The following is a 12,472-nucleotide window of genomic DNA, read 5'->3' as shown; positions in this document are numbered from 1 at the left end:
CATGTGTCTTGTTTTCATGGTTTATTGTCTTATTCATTATCAGTTCTAGTTTGTCATTGGTTTTAATTTATTAGTCTTGTAACCTTGTTTATAGGTCAGTCTGTTCATTGGTTGTCTTGTTACCCTTGTCCATGTGTATATATACCCTCATGTTTGCCATTGTCTCTTGTCAGGTATTGTTTATGTAACATTGTTTTGGAAGTCAAGTCAAGTCATGTTATGTTATGTCAAGTCTAGTTTAGTTCATGTTTATTTTTTGTAGTCAAGTTTTTGGAATTCACCTTCATGTAAATAAACACTGCACTTGGGTTCTTCACATCATCATCGTCTGCCTGTTATTGCTGCCAGTATTGTTACACATGAGTGCAGGGTGGGTGAGTGGAGGAAAATGCACAAGCAGGTTAGGGCAGCGCATACAGTCAGAGAGCATTATGGAGGGAGCAATTGAAATGGGGAAGCGTAAATTGTAAGTTGTTCTGAATCTAATGTGCATGTAGCACAAAGAAATAGACTTGTCTAGAGCTATAATTATTGGTAAATGAAAGGTGTGGTTTTACCTTCACTTAGGAGAGAATGTCACCTCACTGGAATTGTGTGTTGTGAGTTTAGCCTGTAAGTATTATTCATTGTTAGTTCATGGTAACTTATGCATTATTGTAAAGTGTTACCGACATTTACATGCAATGCACAAGTATAACAAAAACATTAAACTTGGCCTGTATCTCCATCTTTTCTGCCATTTTTAAAGGTGGAACATTGTCCTTGATTTGTGCATTGTAGGCTACAGTACATACGTAGGTCTACCTTTGTGTTTATTCTGTACAGCATACTGTCTATATAGTTTAAATTGTGCATTATGTTATATAGTTCAAACATATCTATTTGTTTTTTATATTTACAAAAAAACAAATAAAAAAAAAAAAAAAAACAGTCCCACCCTGCTGCAATCACCATGTTGTTTTTGAAATGCATTTAATTGTATTCATTGAATGTTCATATATAGTATGACCATCTGTTTCTATATAAGAAAGACTCTTAAAATGTGCTTTGGTGCGGGGGAATGCAATAACGTTGTGCCATAACGTTACATACTGTGGGTTTAGAGTTGAGCCTGAGGGGGAAGAGAAACAGACAGCGTAATTGGCTGAGATCTCATATCTGCCTCTCCCTTGGAAAACGGCAGATCATTTAAAGTCCGCTTGCATCCATTGGAACTTCTGAAACTGCACAATCAGGAATAAACCAGAAGCAGCTTCTCAAAGCACATCTGTCTTCATCGCCTTCTGTGCATTTCCTTGACGAGGAAGGTAAGACATAAGAAAGCTAAACTCCTATCACTTTTAATCTCGTACTTCACTGATTGACTTTGCGTAAGGCAGATATGGTGCAGAATAAACTATGTTATACTTTCGTGTTACAATTTGTTTCTGGTGTAGTATTCATTGGATTTTTGACAGTAGTAGATTATTTTTTATTTTATTTTTATTTTTTATATATTTGTTTTTGGTTTGCGTTTAATGCATCGCAGCTTTAATAGAGCGTTGACGGAAAGTAGCCTAAAGAACAGGACATTGTTGAGTTTCATTATAACTTTAGACGTGGAGTCTAGATACAAATTGCTTTTTATTATTATTATTATTATTATTATTATTATTATTATTATTATTATTTTATCAATAGACTTTTTACGACATAGTCGTTGTTATTTTATGCTTTACAGAAAGACTGAGTTTAAGCGGGCGTGTCCAACCAGACCCGGACATGCGACTTTTACACACACACACACACACACACACACACACACACACACACACACACACACACACACACACACACACACACACACACAAAATTCCATGGTAACCATAGTTTCCACCACTGATATATATATATATAAAACACCATAGTTACTACAGTTGTTTGTTATTACAATAAAACGTGTTAACTTGGTGTTTATTAGCTACCAATGTCATAAACAATAAAAATATTCTTGAGAAGAAAAAAAAAAAAGATTCTGAAAACTTTTTTACACTCTTTGAAAGAGATCCCATATTAAACCATCATGGTTTTAAATTAGAAACAATAACTTACATTTTTCTAGCCTATTAGTAAACAGTGTAGTCAGAAAAGAAATGAAAGAAAACTGCATATGTCTTGTGGACACTTAAGGATTGTCAGGTAGGCCTATCTATTCTAATGTAATGCTAAGATTAAGATTGTTCACTCACCCTCATGCACATCTCTTATTTTATAAACTCATGAGACATAAACTCAACAAGAAATGGGGCATGAATGTCTTCCCACAGCTGTAAACATGCAGCATTACTCATTTCTTGACAGCCCCACCCTGATGGGCTGCACCCTCCATATACTTCAACTGAGTTAGCTCGCCTAGTGCTGATCATGTCTTTATGACTTTTATTCATATGAACTACAAACGCATGCAAAATATTTGCTTTTGAACTGAGCATCAGTTGCAGTACCTTGCAATACTTCATGTCTCATATAGGGACGCATATGAGACAAATGTAGTCTCATTATGTCCTCTGAAAATAAACACACCTGATGCTCATTCCATTACTCTCAGTGTGTCAGTGCAAATTGTTCTGCATGTGCATGCACCTGTTTGTCTTATATTTGAATATGAATGGGTGATTTGAATGAAATGGATGTTTAGAAACCTACCTCATATGTTTTGTTGTGGAGTGTCTAGAAGATAAAGCAGCCTTTGAACTCAGTGTGATTTATAATATCAGCAATTAATAAGGCCAAATGCTATTCAAGGGCTTTCTTTTCTAAACTCCGTTTCACACTTGTTTTATCACTCTCCTAGTAACAAGGCCGTAGCTAGTGGGGTGAAAGGTGGTAATGATTCTAGGGGCCCAAAGGTCCAGGGGGCCCCACAACAAATTCGAAACTGTGTTTTTTGAATAGGTAAGGGGCCCAGAGCAATATACAGTCAGGGGGGCCAGAATTCTTAACTACGGCCCTGCCTAGTAAGTTACCATGCACAGACCATTAAACCTTATCAAGACATGTTTTGTAGATTCTGTTCCATTTTTTTTTTTTCATTTTTTTTAATTGAGTAACTTTAAGTGATAACACATGATATTCCCTTCTGAAAATCAGCCACTGTATTTTTAGACTAGATATCCAACTGTTAATGTCTGTATGTTCCAGGAATCATGGTTTACCATAAAGAGTTTCAGAATGCAGGTAAGGAGCCTGGTCTGCAGATTTGGAGGATAGAGAAGATGGACCTGAAACCTGTCCCCAAACAGCTCCATGGGAACTTCTTCACAGGAGACGCATACGTTGTCCTCTTCACCACTTCTGCTCCCTCCTACAGCATCCACATGTGGTTAGGTGAGTTGGAATACTTTTGTGTATAACTTTAAACCTATGCTCATTGCCAAAAATCTGCCAAAAAGAATTTAGTGCCCTTGTAATGACATGGCACTGTTTTTAAAGATGTGTAAACTGATATAGACACACACCGTCACACTATTTTGGATATTTGCATTTCTCTGTGTCTGTTTGAACTGCAGGTAGTGAGTGCTCTCAGGATGAAAGTGGAGCTGCTGCCATCTTTGTTATGCAGCTAGATGATCATCTGGGTGGAGCGCCAGTTCAGTACCGTGAGGTTCAGAACAACGAGTCCCTCACATTCCTCGGCTACTTTAAATCTGGAATTAAGTACAAGGTAATAACCCTATACGGGGTACCAGATGTTTAATAAATCGAGTTCCAAAAAAGGGCCCAATTTTGTCATATTTAGTTACAAAAACAGCACAATTTTGCCAGATTTTTTTTGTAATATGCTGTAATGAACATTTATCTTTGCCGACATCAAGATTTATATGTTACATTCCAGAATTTATCTATACAGTTTCAAGTTGAACGTTAATTACAGCCAATGGGTAGCAGTGGATTAGAGTTGTTATAGCAGTCCAGGATCATTATAATTAGAGAATGAAAGCTAACCCTAAACTTACAAGGCTGCAGGTGGTTTTAGAATGGTCCCATATACTGCATTCAAATAAGTGGTGCAAATAAGTGTTTCTTGACTACTTTCCATCACAAATGCAGTGTTATTTTGTTTTTTTACTTGAGATGGGTCTAATGATTTTAAAAATGGCAGAAGGAGAATTTTGTGTGAGGAAAACAGCAGAGAATTAATCCAGCTGAAAATATAAAAGTATATTGCTGCTGTGATATATTTTGATGTAATATTTCCCAGCTCCCTCCTCTCTAAAAATGTGCAGATTTTTACCTTTAGATTAAGTGCATTTTTACTTTTGTTATAACCAGGCCCAGATGGGTAGACAAACTACCAATAAGAGTGTAATACTGTCAGCTTCATATAAAACATATTACTATGTTTAAATCCCTTCCACAGAATACCACATACTTTCTCTCAAAATCAGCATAAAAAAATGTGACAAATAAATAAATAAATGTGGATTTCATCTGGGCCTGGATATAACTCTATATCTGCAATTATTTTTATTTCTTGACAGTTTACATATACTTCGTAATATACCGTATTCACAGCATCTCCATCTTTGATTTTTGACGGGAATGACAACGAGGCCGTGAGGGATAGACAGACAGTAATGGGCTGTACTGCAGGGTGTTTTTGGCTCATTCCGTGGACAAAAAAATGAAAATTATTTTTCAAGAACATTCAGTAGGCAAAAAACAGACAACGTGAGTTGTGGATAATTAGATGGCACTTCAGTGAATAAGGTCTACTCTCCTGTATGAGCAACAAGACCATTTCGATATATTTTGTTGTGCTCAATGCCACATTTTTGTTTACAACATAGCAAGGTGGTGTGGCTTCTGGGTTCCAACATGTGGTGACCAATGACATGAATGTGAAGCGTCTGCTTCACATTAAGGGACGACGGGTCATTCGTGCCACTGAGGTGAATATGTCTTGGGCCAGCTTTAATTGTGGAGACTGCTTCATCGTTGATCTAGGAAAGGTCAGAACCACATTTGATGAAATTAGATGAAATGGATTTGATAATATTTTCAGTGCCCTCTGTTTGTGAAATGAAAGATTCACAACCTCACAAATAATATTTTGATTTTCCTAGGACATCTACCAATGGTGTGGGAGTGAGTGTAACCGTTTTGAGCGCTTGAAAGCCTCCCAGGTGGCTATTGACATCCGTGATAATGAGCGAAATGGGCGTGCTGCTCTGCACATGGTTGAGGATGGTTCTGAGCCGGAGGCTGTCCTTACCGTAAGTCTTATCTTCTTCTACAAGACAAAAAACTAAATGCCATTTCTCAATTTCACATGCCCATCTAATTCATGGAAATGGTAAAGGCAAACAGATTGGTAAGGGTAAACATGTTGTCTTGCAAGCTCTCAATTACCACCCAGGGCTAATTAATTAAAGTAAGCAAAAGATGTTAAAATAAAGGTGGAGTTGGGGTGGTGGAGGGATGCTGGAAGAATTGTCACAGGAGTGAGGCAAGAAGCTGCTTATATGCCCTAGTGTTGTGATTGACCGGAAAAGCTCCTCTCAGACCTTTGTTTTGAGTTTAGTACTCCACTATGTTTTAAGTTTGAACATGCATTGTGCAATTAGAATGAGCATAGCTTTGCTTCTGCTGTTATGGCAGGAAGTGAAGACATACATAATTGGGACAGTTGAGGCATGCCACAGAGAATTACATAAGATCTTTAATTAAAGGGATAGTTCACCAAAAAATAAAAATCCTCTCATGATTTACTTACCTTTAAACCATCCCAGATGTGTATGAATTTCCTTCTCCAGCAGTTACCGAAGTGAAGATTTTTATAAGCAGATTTCAGCTCGGTTTGTCCATACTATGCATGTAAATGGGTGCCATCAGGCTGCTGGACGGTCCAAAAGGCATATTTAGGCAGCATAAAAGTAATCCACACTACTCCAGTCGATCAATTAATGTCTTCAGAAGCAAATCGATAAGTTTGTGTAAAAAATAAATAGATAATTAAAAATGTATTTATTTAAAAAAATTGCCAGCAGTCAACGCATCAGTGACGTAAGCGCAATGGCGCTTTCACGCGAGAAGTCGGAAGAGCGCACTTTGTACACAACAAATGAATATCACACGAGAGTTAGGTCATTTCAAACAGAAATACAGCGTTGGGCAGAAGCAACGATTTAAGGTTAAAAACGTTTTAAATATTGATTTGTTTCTTACACCAACCTATCGGTTTGCTACAGAAGACATTAATTGATCGACTGGAATTGTGTTGATTACTTTAATGCTGCCTAAATATGCCTTTTGGACCATCAAACAACCAGCAGCATGATGGCACCCATTTACATGCATTGTATGGACAAACTGAGCTGAAATCTGCATATAAAAATCTTTGGTTCTGCTGAAGAAGGAAAATCATACACATCTGGGATGGCTTATAGGTGTGTAAATCATGAGAGAATTTTTTTGTTTGTTTTTTTGAGTGAACTAAACCTTTAAGTAAATGAACCACAAATAAAACAAGAGTATCAATGGTGGCCTGGTTTTCTTGTCATTCCAGGGGAAGTGATGGTGGACTGTGAGTGTTAGATATGACAGTCATTGGCTTAGTGGTGATCCAACTATGCACCACAGTATCTAGACCTTTAGGATCTGTGCATGCATAAGAAGAATATAGCAATATATAGAATATAGAAAATTTTTTAAAGTATCGATTTTTAGACCATCAAAGTGAAGTAAACCTGTGGGTGCATTTGCTTCAAGACAGAGCACAGAATTGTTTCTTATGGATTCCAATTTTCCCATCCACCACTCCTCTGCCATTGTATCTGCCACTGAGTCTTACAGTCTTGAGTGAATTGCCTGAGCTGGCATAAATCACATGAGCTTCCTCAACAAAACACATTAAACTGTAAAATATGTTTTGTAAGGTAAACTAGAAAAAATGCACTTCATGTGGAAACATCTAAATGACTTAAATACAAGAAGTTTACATCATCACATGAAGATACTATACATCAACACAACTATTTTATCTTAATAAAATAGCTAATCAGAAACACTTGGTAAATTAAAACAGACAGAATCTGTAAAAGTGAAGTAACAAATAGAAAAGACTTTAAATATTACATGTTTTGTACAAATAGTATAGCAGCCAACAAAATCAAAAGATTCTTGGTGTGGATTTTGACTTCTTGCTTGAGGATCTGTATAATAATCTTTCTATGTGACCTTAATTAGTTGACTGGTGCTTGCACACACTGGTGACATTTTTTCCTCCCATTGATAAAATTGGTGGAAACCCTTACTGTGTTTATTTTTAGGTTCTTGGTCCCAAGCCCAACATCCCAGCAGGAAGTCCTGACGATGAGACGACAGACAGATCCAATCAGAAAAAGGGCACTCTCTACATGGTATGTTTGATTATGTAATATATGGTACACACATCCGAAAGTTAGTACTGGTTTCTGCTGGCCTCTATGATATGTTTTGTTTCAATTAATTGTTAAGTATTTATGGAGTTTTATAAATATATACAATATAAATATATTGTATGTGGCTTGCTTGTATTAGGTATCTGACGCTGCAGGCTCCATGAAGACATCTCTGGTAGCCCAGAGCAGCCCTTTCAAGCAGGAGATGCTCACTCCCGACGAGTGCTACATCCTGGACAATGGAGTGGACAGCAAGATCTTTCTTTGGAAAGGTATGGCCAACATTTAACTGTGATTTTTATTTTGGTGTCCTTTATTATATCCAGGTCATAACCACCATAGACATTGAGGGGTATTCACATTAGGGGTCGATCAGTATAGGTTTTTCAAGGGGAGATTCTTAAACTTGCATAATTTCGTCTGCACAAAATTGTAAATATTTGGTTACATCCTTGTATTATTTGTATATTAATTAAAGCGACAAGGTGAAATACAGGGCGAAGATAGCTGTGTTTTACTTTATGGACCCTCTCATCTATTTAAACACCTCAGGACCAAACGCTAACACAGATGAACGTAAGGCAGCCATGAAAACAGCCGAGCAGTTTATCAAAGACAAGAACTACCCCCAAAACACACAGGTATTGACCTCATCAGAAATCTGACTCAGAACTAGCCTTAGTTACCTTGTTAATGAAGTAAATCAAGTGGAAGCCAAGTTCTAACTAGTCTATCTACCATCCTTTCTGTGATCAGATCCAGGTTATGCCAGCTGGAGGTGAGACCACACTGTTTAAACAGTTCTTCAGTAACTGGAAGGATAAGGAGCAGACCACAGGTCCAGGAAAGGCCTACAGCATTGGTCGCATTGCCCATGTTGAGCAGATTCCTTTTGACACCTCCAGTCTGCACTCCAACAAAGCAATGGCTGCCCAGCACGGTATGGTGGATGACGGCTCCGGCAAGGTCCAGGTAAAAATATTAATCCTAATAAGACCAAGGACCAATTGTTTTTAGAATTCCTTCTAATTTGGCCTATAATTAAAAAAAAAAAAATTACGTTTATATTAGGGATGATCACAGTTACTATTTTTAACATTCAGTTAACCACGAGGTTTCGCAAATGGTTAATCGTTAATCGTCGAGCAGTTAACTGAAATGTCGACTATCCATGCACATCCCTAGTTTATATATTGCAGTATCCCATTGCTATGTTGTCATTGTGTTGCCATTAATCCAGACATAGGATAGAAAGTCCACAATGCTGTCATGTCATGTCACGCTGTGCTTGGATAAAGTCTCTTGCACTGGACCTCTGCAGGTGTGGCGTGTGGAGGGTGGAGATAGAGTTCCTGTGGACCCTTCCAGCTACGGGCAGTTCTATGGAGGAGACTGTTACCTGATCCTCTACACCTACCGCCAAGGAAGCAGAGAGCAACACATTATCTACACCTGGTGAGCTAAGAGAGCCACAGGTTGATGTACTGGTACATGTACTCATTAACCAACAGATAAACCAAAGTCAATATTTAATTGCCTTACTAGATGTCTTGATTTTTGTTTCAGGCAAGGGTTGAAGTGCACACAAGATGAACTGGCTGCTTCAGCTTTTCTTACAGTCAAGCTGGATGATTCCATGGGTGGTGCACCTGTCCAGGTATTACAAAACACACCCCTCATCTCTGGTGTCTGGTCAAATTATCTTGTATGTTTCAATCTACTCTTGTCATGTCTAATATGCTACACAGAAAAGTCAATTTTATATGAAATAATTATGGTCTAACAAGGTCTACTTGATTTGAAACTCACTGTAATGTCCCGCTGCAGGTCCGTGTCACTCAAGGCCAGGAACCGGCCCATTTGATGAGTCTGTTTAAGGGGAAACCCATGATCATCCACATGGGTGGGACTTCACGTAAAAGTGGTCAGAGTCAGACTGGTAGCACACGCCTCTTCCACATCCGCCAGAGCTCCACGCGTGCAACACGTGCTGTGGAGGTCAGTGATAACTTCAATCACTCCAAAGCAGCGCATACTGTACAAAGACTTAGGAATGACCAACAGGCAATTATCTCTGACTCGTCCTCTATATTGGTCTCTCTCCTTACCCAGGTGGAACCCTCTGCAGCTAAACTGAACACTAATGATGTGCTTGTGCTGAAGTGTCCTGACGGCATCTTTCTGTGGAGAGGAATGGGCGCATCAGAGGAAGAAATGACTGCTGCAAAATTTGTCTGCAGCTTCCTTGGAGGTAGCGTCACTGAAATTTCAGAGGGCAAAGAGCCAGGTGGGTGTCTGCTTTATTATAAATGTTCAGGCATTGTTTAAAAACATCCCTTTCATGCCCAAATTTCCTGTTGTTTTGCAGTTTTGTTGATACAAAAATGTTAATTATACTTTCACATTATTTAAAGCCAATGTTTTTTCATGACAAAGGAAAATATATTGTTCAAGTTTTGTTTTTGCTAATACATAATGCTACTTCCCCAGTAATTCTTACTTCCTTTCCTCTCCCATGCTTTCTTTTTCTTTCTCTATCTTTCATCTCATTTTGCTCTTCTTAGCTGGGTTTTGGTCTGCTCTGGGAGGAAAGAAGGATTATCAGACTTCCAAAAGTCTGCAAAAGACAGTTAAACCTCCTCGTCTGTTTGGCTGCTCCAACAAGACTGGACGTCTGGTTGTGAGTTCTCCCAGATGGAATTTATTCTAAATTAATTTAGTTAAATAAATGCATATACTTTACTATACTTCTCCCTTTTCATCTCAGGCTGAGGAAGTGCCTGGAGAGTTCAACCAGTCTGATTTGGCCACTGATGATGTCATGCTTCTGGATACTTGGGATCAGGTTAGAAAAATTTAGGTTGAAGTCATCATGGAATACCATTCGCAATCCATATTATTTCTGAAAAATATAAGACAACAAAAATGGCTATCTGCACACAAAATATATATTTTTATTATTTTATATTTGCATAGTGAAAAAAGTGCAAAATGCAGTGAACTAAAAGTGAGACCAGCACAAGTAAACGTTTCAGCACATGGCTTTCTTCAGTGCTCACCGAAAGCCAGTCTGAATTCAGTGTACGGACAGCCTTTTTTGTTTTTGACAAGTCCTTTTTGCTTCACGCACCTGAAGTAACGTGCAGTTTTTATTTTTTATTTTATTATGACACATTTTTTTAAGATGAGGCTTGATTTTATCCATTGAGATTTAAGTAGATCTGGATAAGTGGGTGTTACATACCAGAATGGAGCCAAGTGGTTGGAGGGGAGGGGTTAAAGAAGTAAGAGGGACTTGTTACGTCAGCTGAAAAGTCATTTAAGTGGCAGAGCAAGTTGTATGTACAGTATACTGGTATAAAGTTAAATATCAAGTTATATTTATTTTAATAAAATATTTTATTTGAAATAATGTGCAAAGATGAGCTGTGCACAGTAAGACCAGGAACATGCAAAAATAAATAAATAAAGTGGGTTTTATAAAAGTAATTTTAATTTCATTCACTTTAAAATGGCATTCTATTTCACACACTGTTTCAGCATGTGCATAATATTGATTGGACATTATACAAGTACCTACATCAACTTTAACCAAATTCAGGTATAGCAGCTGCTGAAAGTCTAAGTTTTAATTCCCTGAATCTTATCCCCTTAGATCTTTCTTTGGATTGGTAATGATGCCAACGAATTAGAGCGGACTGGATCAGCTAAAATAGGTAAGAAATTATGATTCTGAAGCACTAAACAACACTAAAATTCCCTCATACCATTATACTGTAAGTGTAATTTATACTGTTAGGATACTTTAGTTATCTAAAGTACAAAAAGTAACATCTCTCAACTAGAGCAATCCCTGAGTACTCATAATGCAGGATAAGTAAATGTGGTTGAACATTATCATTGAATGTCCTTGCTATTAATGATTTTTCTTTCCATCAGCCAAAGATTATGTGGAGTCTGACCCTTCTGGCCGTCGTGGCACTCCTGTCATCACTATAAAGCAGGGCTTTGAGCCCCCCACCTTCACTGGCTGGTTCCAGGCCTGGGATTCCAAGATGTGGGACACAGACCCATTGGATCGCATCCGTGCTCGTTTCTAAATGCACATTCAAAACGCATACTTCTATTCACTTTTGTCCTTTTGCATAGCTTCCAAAATACTCATCTGTGCTCTTGTGTTTCATGAGTGAAGATTGGTGCTGTCTGATAGGTATGCAGATGGGAACCCAGTATGCTGCATGTTAAGCATCTATGTACTGTATTTTACTACTATTAATGACTTTCAAATCGATTGCTTTGCCTCATTATACATTAAAACTCTTTTATATTTTCTTTTTATATACCTCTTTGGATTACTTACCAGTGATGTTTCCACATTGTCATCATGACATTTTTAATGAATATTAAATAGAAAATTGTAGAGCAAAGAAAAATGTAGATCTTAATCAAATAAAATAAAAAATTATCTGTCTTCTTCAACTCAGAAAAACTACACATGTATGGATGATATCTTACAAATTGAAATGTTATTAAGGCATATTTTGTAGTGACTAGAAATGGTTTAAAATGTATTTCTATAATTATGCTGATTTCCATTACACAATAAAACCTTGCATTTTTAAAACACTACTATGTTTTTTTGTGTTTGTTGATGTGGGCATGAAGTAAGACGGGGTTATTAAGAAAGTAAAATATATGAATAGCTGAGTTTCTTGGAGCAACAAAAACAGTTACACGCAAAATACATAATTAAAATAAATAATTAACTTTAAGTAATTAAAATTCCTTATCTGTCACTCACTCAACATTGCATTGATGTAGTGACACTAGGGGTCACTCTTGGGAGCCCAAAACACCTATGGTCTTTGATAAAAGGCCAATGAAAATTGGCGAGTGGTATTTGCATGCCACTCCCCCGGACATACGGGTATAAAAGGAGCTGGTATGCAACCACTCATTCAGATTTTTTCTTCAGAGCCGAACGGTCATGCTCATTGAGCTGCATTCTCACTGTTCATTCACCTCTGCTGGATCTGACGGCGCATTTCAAC

General features: G+C 37.6%; 1 protein-coding gene across 2 annotated transcripts; it reads left to right on the top strand.

Annotated features, from left to right (window-relative positions):
- Window positions 1-1,103: 1,103 nt before the first annotated feature.
- On the top strand, window positions 1,104-12,047 carry LOC127449206 (gelsolin-like). 2 transcript variants are annotated; one of them, XM_051712476.1, is made up of 18 exons: window positions 1,104-1,307; window positions 2,834-2,934; window positions 3,181-3,366; window positions 3,549-3,703; window positions 4,830-4,991; window positions 5,106-5,255; window positions 7,311-7,400; window positions 7,561-7,693; window positions 7,974-8,062; window positions 8,178-8,393; window positions 8,743-8,876; window positions 8,988-9,078; window positions 9,249-9,419; window positions 9,534-9,708; window positions 9,986-10,101; window positions 10,189-10,266; window positions 11,077-11,137; window positions 11,361-12,047. In XM_051712476.1, exons 3-18 carry the CDS (start codon window positions 3,186-3,188, stop codon window positions 11,519-11,521), a joined length of 2,163 nt encoding a protein of 720 aa, XP_051568436.1. In that variant the 5' UTR covers window positions 1,104-1,307; window positions 2,834-2,934; window positions 3,181-3,185; the 3' UTR covers window positions 11,522-12,047. The 2 variants fall into 2 exon arrangements, with proteins under 2 accessions (XP_051568436.1, XP_051568434.1); XM_051712474.1 differs by lacking the exon at window positions 2,834-2,934.
- The last annotated feature ends 425 nt before the right edge of the window (window positions 12,048-12,472 follow it).

This window comes from Myxocyprinus asiaticus, chromosome 12 (genome assembly GCF_019703515.2).
Source record: "Myxocyprinus asiaticus isolate MX2 ecotype Aquarium Trade chromosome 12, UBuf_Myxa_2, whole genome shotgun sequence".
Taxonomy (NCBI): domain Eukaryota; kingdom Metazoa; phylum Chordata; class Actinopteri; order Cypriniformes; family Catostomidae; genus Myxocyprinus; species Myxocyprinus asiaticus.
This window is presented reverse-complemented; position numbering and strand designations above follow the sequence as displayed.

Coding starts and splice junctions, on each gene's coding strand:
- LOC127449206 (XM_051712474.1), top strand. CDS start 3,186: ATGGTTTACCATAAAGAGTTTCAGAATGCAGGTAAGGAGCCTGGTCTG. Junction 3,704..4,829: donor AATCTGGAATTAAGTACAAG/GTAATAACCCTA, acceptor TTTACAACATAG/CAAGGTGGTGTGGCTTCTGG. Junction 9,709..9,985: donor TTCAGAGGGCAAAGAGCCAG/GTGGGTGTCTGC, acceptor TGCTCTTCTTAG/CTGGGTTTTGGTCTGCTCTG.